Here is a 20,738-nt window from a genome sequence, read left to right on the forward strand (position 1 = left end):
TGAAAAGTTTAATGACTACATTTTTTGGGTGTCAGTAATAGATAAATATTTTTGATTCAATGTATGACTACATATTTATGCAACCTTGTTTTGTATACATATTTTTAGACGTGACTGTACCTATAATTTTTGTCTTTAGTTACTTAAAGATAATCTATTGCATAATTGTGTGTTAGCTTCAACAATTAGTTTTTCATAGTAGGGCTCCCTACAACAAGAGATATAATTATACAAATTTAGTTACAAATGTTAATAAAATTTATTAACATTCCATGTAACTTTTAAAATGTTATGGTTGCTTAGCTTTTTGGTGGGTCACATTGATTAGTTTATTTTATAAATTGTGATAGTCTCAGTTTATTTTTAACATTGTGGTTCAAGTCAAAAAAAGTTAGGGAACTACTGTTATGGGAATTAACACTAAACAGTGAATTATTTGACACATAATTTAATGTCTTCAAATTTGACAATTATCGCCATCTTTGAGTTAAAACTACTGTGAGACAGATGTAATTAAGTAATTATTAGTTGAGTTTGTGTATGATCCTTGTATGATATTTTAATTACTTACTGTCATACTCAGTCAGATACATCTGTTAAAGTTAGCCAATGTCATAATTTACAGTTTTTTATATGAAAGAGGGCAAATAAGCAGGCGGTCACCGGATGGAAAGCAATCACTGCCACTCATGGACACCTCTTTAGCCTGCTCTTTGAGAAAAAAGTCAGTCACGTTTTTTTAATATCCTCAAGTTGTATCAGTCCGGAAATACGCGTATATTATTTTATGCTGTAAAGTGAAATGTCAGTTAAAAAAACTGGAAAAGAATAGAGTTCAAGTTCAAATGTAAAATAGTTTATAATAAGTATATAGTTTGATTTTTTTTTGTGTACCTGACAGATTATTAACCTTACAGTTTTATGTAACAGTTTTTTTACTCCATTGTTTTTTTCTGTCTTATTAAAGTCTATCAATTGACTCATAGTTGTAGATGAAAAAAGAAAAGTTTGTTTAGTATGTAGCAAGCATTTGTGGACATGTGGTTAGACTTTTTGTACACCAAACTGCCAATAGATCTAAAGAATTATTTTTTCCTTGTTTAAATTAATGTGATTTGTTCATATGCATTTTGTTTCCGTATACTTCTTCCCAGTGACTTTCTAAGATATATTAAAATGGTTCATTAATCAACATCTATGTCTACACCTAACAGGGTCAATAATAAACAGTAAATTATTTTTTAATGTTATTTAATTTTTCATTTTAATACAAAATTACACTTTAGGCAGTGACGATAGTGAGTAGAAGCATTGAGTAGAATATGTTTACTTATTTATTTTATTACTTTAGGCTTTGGGAGTGTAGGTACAAAGTAGCAATCAGTTACTATATTTCTTTTCTTTAACATATTCAGAAAATGCCCTTTGAAGTGTACAAAAATAAAAAAGAAATAAATAATAAGTATAAAAATAATCTATGTCCCTTAAACAGTATGGTTACAAAAATATTTTCAGTCGAAATATTTATAATACAAAATGTAAAAAAAATGTGATCTTATCTCTAGCTTAATTAAAATTTGATAATAATATATTACAAACAGCAGAACTTTTAATTGTTGTGGCCACAGAAATTAAAAGAGAAAGTCTTAAACTAAATTACAAATTGGTGAAATCAAGTAAAGAGTGAATCTATTTACAAAATCTCACCACGGGCTATAAATAATACCCTAAACTAATAAATAAAGGTAAGATCATTTAGTAACTCAACTAAATACATGTCCTTTTAAAATTCACTAATTAGATATTTATATTCCACTATATTTTGAACACAGTCTTTAGCACCATAATCATTTGTATCTCCTTTATAAGATATCTTTGTTGGTCTTTATGCATTTGCCTCTGAAACATATTTCTGTTTCGTGAGATACTTCTGTAGACATTGACGTACTGACGACATTGGCTGGGTTCATGAAACTAGAAACTGACGACGACTCTATCACTACAGACTTCTCTGTGACTTCACTTGTTGTTTCAGTTACAGCTTCAGTACTATTGGCTTTCTTGATCTCCATAAACTCTGTCACTGTTTCTGATTTGTCGTCACTTTCAGTAGTTTCTGTTATTTCTTCAGGCATGACATTGCTGCTGCTTTCTGTAGTAATTATCTTAAGCTTGCTCGGTTCTGTGGTTATTTCAAAACTTGCAGTCGCTTTTGTTTCCGTGTCTTTTTTGTCTTCAATTTCATCGCCGCTCGAAGTAGCGCCGAACAAATAATCCATCAGGCTGAAGCCATCGCTTCTGTCAATGTCACTCGGTTCGCTTGCTGTTTCAGTCGTAGTAGTCATTTCTATAAAATCAGGATTAGGTGATCCAGTTCCTAAATCCAAATCTCCTGGCGACATTTCGGTTGGCGTTTCCTTCTGTAGTACATTTTCGGTGGTAGATTTAGGTTCTGTTTCGGGTTTGACGTCGGGATTTGTTTTAGGAATGTCGACTGTTGGTATGACGTCTATATCTTCGTCGGAGAAGATGTCTTTGATGTTGAAGGTCGGTTTGTAGGTGGTGACTTTTTGTGTTTTGTCCAGGTTTTCTGTTTTGTCGTTCGTGATTTTCGCAGAGTTGACTGGTTCACCAAGTCTGTTGACGGTGTGGGAGTAGTACTGCGACTCGGCGGCCTCGATGCTCTCGGTGGTGGCGGGACGGACCTTCACCTTCTTCCAGAAACCACGGCGACGGCCCTTGCGGTCCTTTTCGTCCTGGAAAAATTTATGTTAAATAAGTGTCGTGAATAAAATGTTGTAAGGATTGTGAATAATTAATAGTTGTAATTTTTTTAAAATTTTTGTTATTTATAAATTACAACATGCATTGATAATTCTACAGTCGTGTTTTGTGAATTGTGATGATAGCTTATAAGAATTTAACTCTTGCCGCCGCCTCCAGACTATTTTCTTTCAACTCCGCAAGTACATCGAGCTTAACCCTTAAATTGACAAAAAATTTAAAAGCTCATGATTCAAACCTCGTCGTTACATTATAGTACAAAATTGAATGATGTGTCTTGTGAGGCACACTGTCGATTTTAAGGGTTAATGGTCAAAATCTATTAAGATCTCACAGCATTTTATGTACTAATAAATCTTTTTTTAATTAAAAAATAGTCCTGCTTACCTCATGAAGAAGACTAGAGCCGTCAGCGCTTGGCTCCACCGTCGTGACTTCATCAAACTGCGTCGTTTTAGAATAGTTATCCCCAGACGATATGATCCTCTCCGGAGGAATCTCACCAATCTCCCCTCCCTTGTGCTTCATCACATTTGTCGTATACTCGTCTTCATCCTGCTCCTCCAAACTCTTCATCACTTCTTCCAACATGGTCTCAAAAGTAGACATGGCGTCCGGAGAATCGCTCTTGGTAACTTTACTCTGTTCTACGAAAGCTTCTAGAGTAGGTGGGATCTCTGGTAGCTTCTTGTTCAGCCTGTTAGTCGCGGGTGTAACTGAGATTAATATGTCCTCATATTCGTTCCTAGCCGTTATTATGTCTAATTCACCGTCATCACCAGTCTCTTCAACTGGTGAGTCTTTTCTGTCATCAACGATCTCGTTCGGGTTGTAAGGTTTGAAAGAATCAGTTGAGATTTTAGGGGACCATGAGTCTGATTCGGGCTCGGCAAATTTAGGTCTGTTGATAGAGTAATTAGGCTCTTGATCTTCGGATTCTTCGACTTCAGGTTTCTTGTTGTATCTTTCTGATAGTCTCGGTCTGTTACTGTAGCGGCTGTGAAGGGTATTCCTTACAGTGGTTGATGATGCTTCTGTTTGCACTTCAGGCTTTTCTGTAGGTTTTTCAGTGGTAGGTCTTCGGCCTCGGAACCTGTTCTTGATTTCGTACGTAGTTTTCTTAGTGCTGGATGTTTCGGTGGAAGTTGTGGTGTATGTTGGTCGTCTGCGGCGGAATTGACCGCGCTTGGTTGAGGTTTCTTGTGACGCTGATGTAGCTGATGCCTCGGTGGTTGGGTCTGGTTTGTAGACGGGGTGCCTGTGTTCTTGAACTTCAGGGCGAGCGTGTACTTGTTTAGTCTTTAGGTCTTCGCCGATCTCTTCTATGCGCATGGTCGTGCGACGCCCGGAGAATGCGGGTCTGTAGGTAATCGCTTGCACGGGACGTTTCCTTTCTTTAACTTTCGGAGCTTCAGTTGACGCTTGGTGATACTGCCTAATGACGCCTGGACGGACGCGCACTCTGTTGTAAGAAGGCGTAGTTTGAACCTTTTCCTCGGGCTCAGTTTCATGACTAGCTTCTTGACTCAAAAATTTGGCGTCATTATTTTCATTTTCAGCTGGTTCTTCTTGTTTGATGCTTACAGAGTAACTAGGACTTTGTTCAGTAACAGGGCTAGCTGGCTCGGTGCCGTACGAAATTACTTCAGCACTTTCGTCTTTCTGAATTGGAGTAGTTTGTTTTGCGAAGCTCTCCTCAACATCTGGCGATGTCTCGTCATATGAAATTGCGTCAACTGGAGCTGAACTGCTTCTTGAATGATATGCATACTCTTCCCGAGTTGACGGAACATACGGTACGTAGGGTGTTTCTGTGCGCCCTTCAGACCTTGACGGGAAAGTGTTTTCGTTAGTATTAGGTTGGCTAACTGCTGCTCTTTCATAAGTATACGCATTTTCAGTGTCGTACGTTGCTGATGAATCTACGTTTTTCGTCGAAGAGAATTTGGGTGAGGGTTCCGTGATAGCTTCGACGTCTACAGTGCTTGTTCTCTCCATCAATGTGACTGGATAATTCTGGTGCAATATGTCTCTTTGGTAAGCTAGATCTTCTTCCTTGCTGTTGCCTTTGTTCTTTATATATTGTCCTTCGTCGCTGTCTGAAGGCTTGTACTGAACTCTCCCTCGTACCCTAGCTCTGGTCGAGTGAACGTAAGCTTTTGTGCTGCTCTCAGTTGACTCGGCGGGTTTCCGTACAGGTTTCTCGGTTGTAATCTTGTTAGGTTCATATCTTGGTCTAGTTGGCAGCGGTCTTCTCTCGCGCAGTGGTCTGCGAGTTGCAGTGAATTTAGTCGTTGATTCGTTGGAATCAGTTCTAGGAGTCGTGTAGCGAGGACGGCCACGGGTCCGTGTAGGAGTTCTCCTAGTAGTCGTAGTGGTTGTTGTTGTGGTTGTGGAACTTTCTTTGCTTTCGTTCGAGTTGTTGCTGATCTCATACTGATTGTAGTAGGGAGTTCTGGTTGATTCGAGACTAGCGCCGCCTGCGGTTGTCTGTATTTCGGTGAGCTCAGTTGGGTTGTCGTGTGTAGGCGGTTGAGTCTCCACGTACTGGCTGTCTGTAGGAGGGTTGGCGCTGCTAACTGTAGCCAAGCTGTCGGTGTTCACTGTTTCCGGTTGGTACTCAGTCTTGGTTGTGAACTCATTGGAATTATGAACGGGGTATCTAGAGTTTTGAATTTCAGACTCGTATTGAATTTCTGGCGTGTAATTTTGTAAGTAGTTAGGCGACGAATTTTGTTGGTACGTTTGCTTCTCAGTGACGACTTCAGGCTTCGGCGTTGTGCTCGGTGTCGAGCTAGGGGTAGGAGAGACTGACGACGAGGGCTTGAACTGTTGCGTAGAGTAATTTTCCTTGTATTCATCGAAGAAGTTGTTGTAATCCAACGGAGTGCTAAAGTGGAAGGCCTGGTTGATAGAATACGGATTATGAGTTTCCAGAAGCTGGCTCGAGTATGTTGAAGATGGTTTGCTGGTGGTTTTGGGTGCACGCGTCGTTGACGGTTCTGGTTGCTTATGAACCTTCGCTTGCTCTTGGCTGTTGTAGTTGTTGTCTGATGGGAAGTTGACGTACTGCTGAGGATTGTATTGTGGGTTGATATTGCTCAGGAAATATGAACCCGTTTTAGGCGGAGCTGTGATAATTCCGTCGTCTTTCGGAGGTCTGATCGAAGTAACGGTTTGTGGTTCAAAGGAATAGAAATCTGATTGGCGAGCGGGAGCGTTCGTCTTTGGAGAAACAGTGCTGTAGTAACTAAAGTTGGGTTTAGGAGTGACTGGACTTTGCGCTTTATTCGCTGGAGGTGATACCACGTATGAATTGGGGATAACATCAGCGGCTTGAGTAGACAGGGTTACAGGTGCCGGCTCTTTGATCTGTGAGTTGATTACGACAGAACCTACATGAGGTGACGGGAACGGGATCTTGGCAAACCCATCAGGGGTGTGATAGCTTAGTGGAGCGACGAAGAACGGTAACTGTCTCAGTTTGCTATCGCTGTGCTCGATGTTCGATAGGTACGGCAGCTCGAATTTGACGAAGTTATCCGGAGGCGTCAGGGTTGAAGGCCCGATGAAGACTTTTGGGGCGTTGAGAGGGTTAACCGAGTCCAGCACGGCAATAGTGTTCGCGTTCTTTAGGGATGCAAGAACGTCGCCTACTTTGACTTGAGTTCCTTGTCTGGCTTCTTTGGTCAGGAACACGGCCAATGGTGGCTGGTGAGGCTTCAGTTTCTTCGGTTTAGGAGTAGTGGGCGGCGCTGTTGGGAACGGCGTCGTGATAGTCGAGAATTTTGGTACTTGATCCTTCACTTGCGTATTGTAGTTGAAGTAGCCTTGTCCGAAATGGATGTTTTCCACCGATTGTTTCACAGGTCTCTGGAAGTCGCTCGGAAACGTGTGTTTAATCGGACTTTGCTTCGGTACAGCTTGTGGGTACAGGTCCGAGTTGACTACTTGTGGCCCAGACACCGGGCTGCGGAAGTTGAACTGAGCTCGATTCAAAGACTCTACCGGTACGTAAAGTAACTGCACTTCTTCTCTTTCCGACTTAGCTTTGTTAGGTATGACGGTCTCTGTCTTTGGCGCATCAAACTTAAGTTTCTGCAGGGACTGAGGCTTCTTCTGGTTGAAAGCGAAGTCGCTGCTTGCGTTTTCTAGTCGGTAACCATCGACGAATTTAGGCCCTTGAGGTTTCTTCGGAGCTTGGTTGAGGAATGGTTTTGCTTGCGGTGAAGGCAGGTTGCTTTTTGGGAAGTTTTCGAATTTGATAGGGTTAGTTGGAACTGGTGGTCTAGGCTTCAGTTGCGGTGCGGTATCGAAGTTGAACTGCGGGGAGACAAAGCCCTGGCTGAGGGGGAAATTGGGTTGCGATAGCCCGAATCTGATGCTCTGTCCGAAGCCTTGGTCGGAGAGGAAGTTCTGCGGAGCAGACGGGACTGAGGGCATTGATTGGAGGTACAGCGGTCTGTTGGGTTGGTAATAGTTTCTGGCGGCGAAGTCCTGGTTGAAGCCGCCGGGTCTGGTGAAGGGGAAGGGTTCGGCGAGGATCCTGGGTTCGGCGATTTGTTTCTTGTCGGTGGGGGGGTCGAGGGGGCTGGAGAGGGGTACCCAGTCGCCGAGGTCGGCGGTGTAGGAGCTGATCTGCCGGGACCAGCGGCTCTGCGCGGCGGCGGAGCCCGCGGCCACCAGCACCAGGCATGCCAGCAGAGATTGCGCCATCTGGAAAGATAAAGAAAACGGTAAGATTCTAAGCAAAATATCAGACTCAGGTTCAATACAAATTTAGGTAGGTAGGTTCTATGTAGGTTTTTATGAATATCCAGTGTTAGCGGAGCCTTGTGTCACGTTAGTGCCACGAGAGTTGACGTGGATGATTTCACACACAGCTGCATGAAACACGAAGAACTGATTGCATAAAAGGAGAATGAATGAAATGAATGAGTGAATGTCAAAGTCCCGCTGTCAGTACATGACATGTTCTGGTGTGCGTGACCTCATCTCTGGTGGCACTACCTCTAAGGAACCCAGGAAAGGGTTCAACCGCCCAACCGCCATAGTAATGTTTATGTCGCAAGACGCCAAAACGCGTTCTAGTTTCTTTGTTCGTCTCTCTCACCACGTATTAGCATTAACATGTGTTATACAACGCCGGGGCAATAGGCACGTATGGGAAAACCTGTCGTTAGAGATAAGGTCTGCCTTTTGTTTCGACACTTAAGATTTATCTTTTGGTTCTTTATTTCAGTGTGGGTAAGGAAATTTCTTTCTCAAAGCGCTAGTAGACTTGCTATAAGCTTAATCAGCATGGGCAGACCATGTAGCAGGGAGAACAGATGGCCGTTGGAGCCGAAAAGTTCACAAATGGAGACCGCCAATCCGCAAGCGCAGCGTATGTTGGACGTCCACCTACGAGTTGGACTGATGACCTGGTTAAAGCCGATATTTGATGTAGCTATAGGATCGGAATTATTTCCAAATATCCCTGTCCATTATAATATACTCGTACTAAGATAGTGTTGAGGAATGATGAACGGCCGGTACAGTTACCAGCACCAATATCTGGCACATCAAGCGTGCATAAATATCTGATACGACTCTATTTCTAGGACCGGAAGGACTAATCAGATATTTTTGCACGCTCCGCTGCGGCAGATATTAATGCTGGTGACTGTACCTAACCTATTTAAGAATAATATTTATCGTTAAATGAACCGGCAAGTGTAACCAATCAGTAATTCACGATCAAGACTTAATTAGTGTCTAATAGCGCAACGCAATATAACACTCGTTGCATGTGAAGATTCACATATTCGTTTACGTAAAGTTCAACGCGTAAGGCTGTGGTCGCGGTTACGGAGAGCGATTAGCGTTTAACTCGTAGCCTTCGTGGTTATTCTTCACCACGAAGTAAGACGCTTTGTCAGAATTACACATTTCGACACTCGCTTTTTACAGCTGCTGCATTCACCGGTCAGCTGGTTCGCCGCCAATAGTGCTAGCAGCAGTTACAGAATATATTTTGGGGTATCACACACAACGCATTATCGACGGCTGTGCAGAAGTACTCCTTTATACGGGTGACGGTAAACTCAAGTGCAAAAATAAGTATCTATTCGAACCACTCAAGAATATGTTGAAACTTTGAATAAGTTCATATTTTTACACTTGACTGTACATTAAAATTTCTACTCTTATAAAATAACAAAAACCTTATGCTGCAATTAACTGTGAATAAATCATTGTACGCTTCGTTTTGTGATTTATTCAGTAAGTACTAGTAAAGTAACAGAAATAACAAGAGTAAATAGAGTAATTAAGTAGTTATTAGTCTTACTTTATTATATTATAGTTATTCTACTTGGTTTTTGTTAACACCGACTTAAGGAAGAGCGGAACTTTCCGATACAAGCATACTATATGCTTAATGGAAAGTTCCAACCTAGTTACTAGTTAATATGTAAAAGAACCAGATAAACTTTTTTTTTTTTTTTAATTTTGAAATAAAAAATTACGACTTTAATGATTAACATGTCACACTGTCATAATGAATACAGACTTGTTTCTTTCAATTCATTTAAGTTACAGCGGCATTTTGACTACCAGATGGCCTAGTGGTTAGAGAACCTGACTACGAAGCTTGAGGTCCCGGGTTCGATTCCCGTCTCGGGGCAGATATTTGTATGAAAAATATGAATGTTTGTTCTCTGTATATGTAATCTATATCTATATAATTATATTTATCCGTGCATAACACAAGCTTTTTTAAGCTTACTTTGGAACTAGGTCAATTGGTGTGAATTGTCGTGTGATATTTATTTATTTGTTGCTCCTAATATCGTGCATCGTGCAGCTCGAAGAAAATAGCACCTCGCACTGATTCGCCTTATACTCAGTTTATAGTTAACTAGCAATAAAATAAATGAGTGACTTGCTTATGAAAATCTTCCCGCCATATTTTTCGCGACACATTCTTCTTAGCTGTGATGACTCAGAAACGCTGGTATACTCAACAAAGACATGCGGAAATATGTCCTTAGCGGCCCATTTTCAAAATAAACTTGACTATGTTTCCCGCTGCCCGCTTCGCTCTCCGCTTTGCTGCCCTCTCCGCTCACACCGCGCCGCAGCCTCCACACAATGCCATCTATTACCATATTACCATAACTTTTCTCACACTTTACTTGAGATTCAATGCACGCAGTCTGCGGTTACTTAATCTCTCTTTTGTAACTTTTTTGAATTCTAGACAAAAATGGGTTAAGTTAAGTGGAATGCGTTTAGAAGCTGTATGGCTGGACTGTTCGCTTTTGAGTGCTATGAATACGGAGATATGACGGCAAGGTGTGTGGTATCTACAGAAGGTAAGTAGGAGAAATCCCACTATAATATATTGGGTGATTCGGATACGTTATCAAAACCAATCCTACATTCTCAGTAATTGATAATGGATCGTTCACAATCATCATCATCATCAGCTGGAAGACGTCCACTGCAGTGCTGAACAAAGGCCTCCCCCTTAGTAGGCCACAATGAATGTCAACTCGCCACTTGCATCCACCGGTTTCCCACAACTCTCACGATGTCGTCAGTCTACCTGGTGGGAGGCCTGCCAACCCATAACACAATCAAAATTAAAAACCCACATATTTTTATCCCCGGCACAAAAAGAGGGAGCGGGTTATAAGTTTGACGCCAATGTCTGTCTGTAGCATCGTAGCTCTCAAACGGATGGACCGATTTCGATGTGGCTGTTTCACAAGAAGTGTGAAGGTTCAACATTCCCCGTCTCGAAGCAATGTGCAGGGTTCTTTTGACACGTCCCCATAGTAATTTTCCTTGGTATCTAAATGTGACGATTTAAACTGTCCTTTCGTGATTTTTACTCATAGTCAAAATACTACAAATCACGCTAAAACACACGAATTATATTATTTCGACGTTTCGACCACATTAAATCGTCGAGGTAAATATTACTCGTGTGTTTTAGCGTGATAAGTCCTGTTTGTCATACTTTGACCATCTAAATGTGGTTTAAGAATAAAAATAATATAATATAATACCAAGGACCATATATATAGGTTCTTGATAATACGTAATAAAATTTACTATTTATCGAAAGAACAACTGCATTATTTACAACACTGGCCATGAGGTACATGGCACATTTTCAACCATGTATTCTAAGTTGGTTAGGTTGGTAATGGATTAAATGTTAGGTTAAAACACGTGTCTAATTCAACTAATGTTTTGAGTAATTTAACTATCAAATTACTGTGATTTAGATCTTTAATTTCACGTTGAGTGCTTTAGCACTTTCAAACTCTTGTTCACTTATCTCTATCGTAACAAAGTTGCTTTTGCACGAGTGCATCAAAATGAACTTCTTAAACCGTGACACGTATTGTTTTCATGTTTAATTGATCGAGACAGTCTGTTAGGGCCAGGGGGGCTACTACGAAATTCGTACCGTATCGTACCGTCCCTCTCACTCTCGTATTAAATAATACAAGCATAAGCGGGACGGCAAGATGCGAAGTTCGAATTTTGCACTTCGAGAGCCAGAACTTCGATAAACAATTGCTTTGGTGAAAGTATTTAGCAATTACCTCTGTAGAAGGTACTTTACGAGAAAGTACGAAAGTACAATCTAACTTATATGTAGACATATATAGCTTAGCGAATTAGCTTGGTTAAGTGGTAAAGGGTAAGCCGTAATTAGCACGGAGAACAGATGTCCGTTGCGTTGGGGCCGAAAAGTTCTCGAGTGGAGACCGTGGATCGGCAAGCGCAGCATAGAACTCGGACGTCCACTGACGAGATGGACGGATGACCTGGTTAAAGCCGCGTTTCTAATGTCTGATGGTTTTCGAGAGAAGAAGAGACTGTAGGTATATAATAAATCCTAACCTAACCAACAAAAAGTTGGAAAAGTTTGTCACTTCAAAGTTCAATATCTCAAAAAGTCCAGAAACTATGGAAGTTCATAGTCAAAACGGGACTTATCAACTTTGAGTCTAACTCGTGACCACGGCCACTGTAACAAACGTCGAGGTAAATATTACTAGTGTGTGTTAGCGTGATAAGTCCCGTTTGTGGTATTTTGACTGTGAGTGAAAATCACGAAAGTTTAAAACGTTATGTTATGGAACTATGGAAGCTGATTGATGACACAATTTTACTGTACGTGGCAGCAAGTGCCAAAGGAAACGCACAGTGGTAGACCGCCATTCGTCGAGACGGTGAGATGGTGTGAGATGATGTTTTTTTCATCTTTGTCCAAAGGGAGACGCGTTTAATCATCGATCATCGTCTCAGCCGTAGGACGTCCACTGTTGGACATAGGCCTCCCCCATAGACTTCCAGTTGCGTCGGTGGAAGCGGCTTGCATCCAACGTGAACCCGCGACTTTAAACATCGAAGTTCGTGTCGTTCCGTCTCCCTACACTCATACTATTTAATCAATACTATACTAATATTATAAATGCGAAAGTGTGTGTATGTTTGTCCGTCTTTCACGTCGAAACGGAGCGACAGATCAACGTGGTTTTTGGCATAGAGATAGTTTATGGGCCAGAAAGTGACATAGGCTACTTTTTATCCCGAAAAATGGACAGTTCCCGAGGGAATAGCGCGCGATAACCGAATTCCAAGCGGGCAAAGCCGCGGGCAAAAGCTAGTAAAAATAAATACATAAGATATACGGTACAGTACAGCGACACAGCTGGTTTCCGATTGCATCATGCACTTATATTTACTTTTCCCCGCAAAACTAAGAAAGTATTCTTCCGGAACTAATGATTTTCCTCTGAACCGCGGAGCTTTCTCCGGGTCTGCGCTTGCGCAGCTATTTATATTAAATAGACTTTACCCGCGGCTTCACACGAGTACACCATTAAATCCGGCACTTGAATTGAAAATATTGGATTTTTAATCCCGGACGCAAAACGAGGGGTGTTATAAGTTTGACCGCTATCTGTGTCTGTATGTGGCACCGTAGCTCTTAAACGGGAAGACCGATTCAATGTGTTATTTTTTTATTTGAAAGCAGGTTTTCTAGCGATGGTTCTAAGACATGTTTTATTAAAATCGGTTCAGCCGTTTTTGAGATATTGAACTTTGAATTAACATAGTCGGGGTTTACCAACTTTTTATTGGTTAGGTCAGTTAAAATGCCAGAGTTAATGTTCCCGCGAGCGGAGCCGCAGACAAACCCTAGTTTTAGCAGTACACCATCATGATTATACCCCGGGTGTGGTATTAATTATCAAGCACCTTTGTCATTAGTCATATTCTTTGAGCTTCACTATTAACCTCAAAACACTTCGTATGAAACGTGGTTATGATTACAGTAAACTTAAAGCAGGTAATTAAGCAAGTAATTATGAGTCAACACCCAAATTATTAGACGTCGAAACGTTGATTATAGAAGGATCTCGCATCGCACCGGCATGCCTTTGGCTTGTGGCTTGGTTTGTCGAGTGTGGCACAAGTTATAGAATACAGCGAGCGGTCGCCATAATTTTTATTTCTTAATGAATCATCATCATCAGCCTTAGGTGACTGTTTGGACATATCTTCCCAATAGACCTCCAGTAAAACAAATATTCTCAGAACCAAATTTGTATTGAAGTCTTATCAACAAATCAAATCAATGTCAAGCAAAAAACACATACTGATGGCCAGTACAATGAAGTTTCACACTCCCCTGCATCAGATCACTTACGTCCTAGTGAGGCTCGTGCTCTAAGAAAGCTTTCCTTTGGTAGGGCTTTCGTAAACGCTGCTACTTGTTCTCTAGAGGTAGTAGAGGAATTGACCTTTTTCTCTTGATGAAGCTCTCGCAAAACTTAGCGCGTGTCTATTGCTTTTGTCTTACACTGGGTTCTTGACAAGCTTAATAGCACTTTGGTTTCCACATAAAAGTAGGTATGACCCGATTCTCGAACTTTTGTAAAGTCGATTGAGCCATAACCGTTGGGCTGCAAGGCTGACAAACTTCGCCTCAGTGGTTAAAGGTCACAGATCTAGTGTCTTTGAAGAAAGGACACCGCTCCCCCTGCGGCCACATACGTAACCAGAAGTCGACGTGTCTTTATCTCCGGCGTAGTCGCATCGCTATATGGTACGAAGGAATTTTCTCAGCTGACGCTTAACCATTCTTTTTGTGCCAAAACTGTAAGCTTGTTCCTTCTTTGACAAACCGCAAGCATTAACATCTTACTCTCATCAAAATTTATATAGATTACCATCTCTAATACTGTACAGCTTTGACTTGGCCGCTCTTATCTTTTTGAAGACACGCATCCTTGTCCGCTATCTCTATATATCCATGGTCCAATGCTGAACCGGGAGAATAAGGTTTTTTCCTGCTTGAGGTACATAAAACATTATTCAGATGAGCACGTTCCATTTACCTTGTAGATATTAACTTTGAATTAACATAGTCGGGAATTTACCAACTTTTTGTTGGTTACGTTAAAATGCCAGAGTTAATGTTCTCACGAGCGGAGCCGCAGACAAACCCTAGTTTTAGCAGTACACCATCATGATTATACCCCGGGTGTGGTATTAATTATCAAGCACCTTTGTCATATTCTTTGAGCTTCACTATTAACCTCAAAACACTTCGTATGAAACGTGGTTATGATTACAGTAAACTTAAAGCAGGTAATTAAGCAAGTAATTATGAGTCAACACCCAAATTATTAGACGTCGAAACGTTGATTATAGAAGGATCTCGCATCGCACCGGCATGCCTTTGGCTTGTGGCTTGGTTTGTCGAGTGTGGCACAAGTTATAGAATACAGCGAGCGGTCATCATCAGCCTTAGGTGACTGTTTGGACATATCTTCCCAATAGACCTCCAGTTGCTTAATACCAGATTATCCGTCTAACTCATTGGTAAGTCTCAAAGAATAACAGTTATTGATGTTAATTTATGAAAGACGTGGTACCTGAGGGCCTACTTAAATCGAAGTTCGTATCGTACAATCCCTCTCGCTCTCTTATTAAACAGTATAAAGTGTCAGAAGGATCGAACGACACGAACTTCGATTTTCGAATTTCGTATTAGCCCTGCGTGGTGCCAACTGGTTTGATCTCTCAAGCAGAGGATAGAGGAATTGAGAAAGTAACTCTGAGTTTTTGGGAATTTATGAGCTATATGATGAAGAAAGCGTGCTCTGGACGTGTGCTAATGGATGGTCGCGAGTGTTGTTATTCCCTCAGGAACTGTGTATTTTTCCGGAATAAAAAGTAGCCTATGCCACTCTCTGGCCCATAAACTATGTTCATAGGATATTGTTACTAACCCAATACGGATTTTTGTCTAAATTAACGAATCGACGACCGGATGGCCAATTGGTTACAGAACCTGACTACGAAGCTTGAGGTCCCGGGTTCGATTCCCGGCCGGGGCAGATACATATTTGTATGAATAAAACGAATGTTTGTTCTCGGGTCTTGGATGTTTAATATGTATTTAAGTATATATATATGTATTTACCTATATAAGTATGTTTGTCCGTTGCCTAGTATTCATAGTACAAGATTTGCTTCGTTTGTGACTAGGCCAATTAGCGATTTTTATTATTTATTATCTGTACATAAAATAACAGTTAAAAAGAAGACAAATAGAACTTACCTAAGAAACCTTAACTAAATATACCTATACATGTTACTATAAAAATAAAAATTATAAAAAGAACACCCGTCTAAAAGATATGCCTGTGGTAGGGTTCTCATGATGCTGGCCGCATTACCCCTTTGGACCGCAAATAAATTGAGTTGAAAATCATAGAACAATTATACAACCATTCTCGCTTGCCACTTGTAACTTGAACCGTGTGTCGGGAGCTGCGCGTGAGTTTTTGTCCGCGTGCTTGAGATGCGTGTCGGCCGCACATTACACTCCAGGCCGAGTATGTGGATATGTCGACATTACATTACTGACCAAAAACATGTTTGGCCAACGACGTATTTACTTTGTAGCTTTAGTTTAGTTTATACTAGCTTTTGCCCGCGGCTTTGGTTATCGCGCGCTGTTCCCTCGGGAACTGTGAATTTTTCCGGGATAAAAATTAGCCTATGTCACTCTCTGGCCCATAAACTATCTCTATACCAAAATTTACGTCGATCCGTCGCTCCGTTTCGACGTGGAAGACGGACAAACATACAAACATACAAACACACACACTTTCGCATATGTAAATTCCATTCAACCCGTCCACCCGTTTTACAATCAAGTGACACCAATAATCTCAGAAACTTTCGCATTTATAATTTTAGTAGTATTAGTGAGATTGTAACCTAAGTTTCAACAAACACTTGCTCAATATAACCCGTTTGAGTTCTACACAATGAGATCCCTAGTTTAGATTGCGAACAAGTGATTATGTTCGTTGTAAATAATGTCACTCGACTAACCGGATTTCCTTGCGTGGAATTTGACATTAAGTTTAATGAAGTGTTAGAACATAAACAAACCTTGCTCTGAATGGCGACTAATAAATAATTAAAGTTTATAGATCGTTATTTAAATGCCCCTCTCTTCCACTCTTAGGCTACGTTTCTACCAGAGCTGTGCAAGCATGTGTTCCGAGGATGTGTTTGTCATGAACCAATAGAAACGCTTCATTTGCCTATCCTCGCTCAGCGCAGCTCTAATACGTACATCCTACGACTTTCACCACCACCATCCCAGCCTATATACGTCCCACTGCTGGGCACAGGCCTCTCAGAACAAGAGAGCTTGGGCCATAGTTCCTACGCGGGCCCAGTGCGGATTGGAACTTCACACGCTCCACTGAATTGCTTCGCAGGTTTGTGCAGGTTTCCTCACGACGTTTTCCTCCGCAAAGCTCGTGGTAAATTTCAAATGTACCCTACGACCTCCGTGACCTAGATGTCCTACGACTTTCTTAAATTAATTAAGACAAACGTTTTCAAACGGGCTATAAACTCCTAAAACTGCTAAAAGTGTCTCCGAAGTGGTAACGTTTCGTGTGCTCTGCCTACCCTATTTGGGAATACAGGCATGATGTTTGTGTGTGTGTGTGTGTGTGTGTGTGTGTGTGTGTGTGTGTGTGTATGTGTATGCTATCAACTAAGTAACACCTGTATTTTGAAACACAGGACGTATTTAATAGAATCATGTAAGTGATTGAATTAAAACACATTCATAAACAGTTAAAAAACTGTTGCAACATGTTTCACTTACCATTTGCGTCCGAGTGTTGGTCAAATGTTAATTAACTAGTTTGAGCAACGTTTTGATTTACAGTGTACCAAGTTTTTCAAGGGTACGCTTTCACTGAACCGGAGTCGCGTAAATATAATCCCACCAATCGCATCAATTGAAATCCATGTCATACGCTCACTTGTGATATGACAGCGTTGCCTTTCGTTATACTTGTGACGCAAAGCTAAGTCATTTTATTGTGACCTTATTTATGTAAGCATCAATTACTTAAACAACTAAGTACTTAAAAAGTTGATTAAAGAATTGTTGGGGGAGAAAGGTCCTCGGGTGGCGACTACGAATCGGAAGATGCAGCATTGACAGTCCCCCTATACCTTTATTCAACAGTGAACATCTTCCAGTTGATAATGTCCCCCACAGTGGCTCAACATTAAAATTTGATGTATGGTCGACCAAGAAAGTGTTTTACTAATTTTAATGACAGTTCCTACTTTAGAAATAAAACAAAAAGGCTGATTGTCATATTGACTAGTGAGTGAAAATAGGTTTTGACGTTTTTTTTTTTTTTTTTTTTTTTTATACAGTATAGGCTTGCGTTTGGCCACAATCACGCCTGATGGAAGCGAGGATGAGGCCTACGATGGAGCACGCTTGCCTAGTAAATGCTCTTCACCCTAGACTTGAAGGCGGCCAAATTGTAGTGTTCAGGAAACACAGTCGCAGGCAGGGAATTCCACTCTTTTGCTGCTACGCGCTTTTTTTTTTGCGTTTTAGGCGCTACAAATTACATTAAACCTTAGGGTGGTTAACCAATTTCTTGGTCGACTATACATAATTAAAACCCTAATACTTTACAATAATAACCGATATGTTATCGTTGCACAATCTGTCACCCACAATCCGTTCACTTTTGCTCCACAATCCCAGTAAAATACCTCGTAAATTAATAATTTAATGAGTTAAATGCGTAAATATTAACCAATAACAACAAATCTCTATTATAACATAATTAATTTTAAATCGAGAAAATCAGATTTATTGTCAATTAACTGTAAATTGGTGAAAAAAACGCCGTGGTGGCCTAGTGGTTTGACCTATCGCCTCTCAAACAGAGGGTCGTGGGTTCAAACCCCGGCTCGCACCTCTGAGTTTTTCCAAATTCATGTGCGGAATTACATTTGAAATTTACCACGAGCTTTGCGGTGAAGGAAAACATCGTGACGAAACCTGCACAAACCTGCGAAGCAATTCAATGGTGCGTGTGAAGTTCCCAATCCGCACTGGGGCCCGCGTGGGAACTATAGCCCAAGCCCTCATGTTCTGAGAGGAGGCCTGTGCCCAGCAGTGGGACGTATATAGGCTGGGATGATGAACTGTAAGTTTGATTAAATGGTTTCAAATGTGTTTAAGGGATTGATGGTTTCAATGAAACGCGATCAAAACTTAAATTAATGGTTTAAATGAGTTTAACGCGTAAATTGTCCCGAAGTGTATGGTAGCGCTAGTTGCTTTCGTTCTGGTACGCGGCAGTGTATGGAATGTACGTGTATACTTCGAGAATGTATGACACGAGTTGAAACTTGAAAGCCCTCGAAATGTCTTAGCCAACCTACCATTTTCTACATTGAGGTGGAACTGTAAAGAACTGTGAAATTATGTCTAAAATCTTCCTTAAACAGTCCTAAGACTTTATTCTCGTAAATGAGGTATTTATAATTTATATCATACATAACACCAATACAATAAATATATATTTTTCTTTTTGTACAATAAAGAGTTTACATACATACATACATACAATATAATGTAACCGTAGTTTTTAAGCTTTAATGCAAGTACGTAGGATATCTTACTTTTAGTTTTTTAATAGAATTAGATAACATTATTATAAATGTGGCTATACCCTACCAGGGTGCATAATATTGTAAGACTTATTAGAATAAGGCCTTATGTATTTTATGTTTTTAGCCAAATAAATAAATACTAAATACTAATACTCTCACACATGTTCACACGCAAAAAATAGATTAAGAGAGATAGAGATATCTCTTTAACATGCGCCTGGAAGAAACTCTTCCAGCCATCTCCTTCCGTAATAAGCTCCAAGGAGTGGGAATTACAGTCGGGTTTATTAGCAGGTGAGAGTCTGGCACTGCCTGGGCATTTTCTTCCCGTCTTTCATAATGAATTTTTCCACCATCTCCTATAAAACACCTCATATAAAATTCATAACTAAAATCAGGTGAATAAAAACAAGGGCTTAGGTGTCTTCGATCCATAAATCCAAAAAAAACATGCGCCTGGCGAGAGCTCTATTGTGGGCTAAACAAAGGTGCACTAAAATTTAGAATAGGAGAATCATAAACATAACCTAAGTATTTCCTATGTAAGTCAAATCTAGATAGCCTAGGCACTGTGCTATTCCATTGCAATTTCCTAGGCATTAAGCATCGGCCGCTTTCCAATACGCTAATACCGGCAATCTGGCGCAGCATAGATTTAACTGCGCACACAGCGAAAATGCAGTACACACACACATACCGGATGTGGCCTGTAATATGAGCAAATAATTAAAACATAGATCATACTCCTCAAACTGAACAACATTAGTTCAGCGACTTATAAAAATAATTAGCTTTTTAATTTTTATACACTTTTAAGTTTATTCGACTGTTATTCGAAGAAGCAATGTATATAAAGCAAAATGCTTGATGTTTGTAGTATGACAGGTGATGTCAGTTGTGTTCTAGGATGGCGTACATTGATAGCAATATTTAATTTGTATGAAAAAAGGAATTCAAAGACTCCATTATTTTTAAAAGTCGCTGAACTAATGTTGTTCAGTTTGACGAGGACAATCTATCTTTAAATTTTTGCCCGTATTACAGGCCACACCCGGTATACAGGGTTCTCTATCGTTTGCCCGAATTTCATATGCCCGAATGTATCGTTTTCTAGAATTTTCATTTGCCATAAAGTAATTTATTTCTGAAATAGTAATTTCTTCAAAGTTGATATTAAACTAACCTAACCTACTGCATTCTATATGATGACATTTTAAAAAAACCTGAAAACTATCGCTTCTATATATTTTATGGCAAACGTTGGTATGGCAAGTGAAATTCGGGCAAGTAAAGGTAAACGGGTATACAGACATATATACACACACCCGCGAGCGCCTAAAGTAATGTCAGAGCTGGACAAGAACAGAAGAGAAAATAAACACCAGAAAGACACGTCTTTGCTCTTAAAGGTCTCTCCCCATTACACCGTATCATACCATGTCCGTAATAGAAACGAGTCAGGCAAAAATATACAGGGAGTCTCTGACCATGGGGTTTTAAATCCACGGTTCTATTTTACTCGCATAACTGAGCTACTTTTGTTCTGCTACTTTTTAAAAATATGACCGCTGTTAATTTAATTTATTTTCATACAAATTAAATGTAATTTTCAATGTATGCGATACAATACTAAAATGACGGCACATTGATAAATGTTTATGTTAATGTTAAATTAATGTCAAAAATTATTTCAAGGCCCCGTACCATGAAACAGCGTAACACCGCCATGTCCGATGCACTGATTAACAATTAAACTTTGAGAATCAATAAATGATCTAAATTTATGTTGTTTGAAAATGTTACAAAACAAAAGTAGCTTAGTTTTGTGAGTGGAATTGAACCTAGAATTTCAAGGCCCATTGTTAGAGTTTACAAAATTGCTATTTTGGGTTGGATATAAAAAAAAAACACGG

General features: G+C 40.3%; 1 protein-coding gene across 1 annotated transcript in view; it reads right to left on the minus strand.

Annotated features, from left to right (window-relative positions):
* Nucleotides 1-403: 403 nt before the first annotated feature.
* Nucleotides 404-20,738, minus strand: part of LOC141440273 (uncharacterized) — a 66,942-nt gene continuing 46,607 nt past the window's right edge. Inside the window, exons 2-3 of the mRNA XM_074104738.1 lie at nt 3,172-7,500; nt 404-2,756 (exon numbers count right to left, since the gene is read on the minus strand). Coding sequence (XP_073960839.1) covers nt 1,863-2,756; nt 3,172-7,500 — 5,223 coding nt within the window. The 3' untranslated portion in view covers nt 404-1,862. The remainder of the gene's footprint in view (nt 2,757-3,171; nt 7,501-20,738) is intronic.

Source organism: Choristoneura fumiferana, chromosome 22 (assembly GCF_025370935.1).
Source record: "Choristoneura fumiferana chromosome 22, NRCan_CFum_1, whole genome shotgun sequence".
In the NCBI taxonomy this organism is placed as follows: Eukaryota; Metazoa; Arthropoda; class Insecta; order Lepidoptera; family Tortricidae; genus Choristoneura; species Choristoneura fumiferana.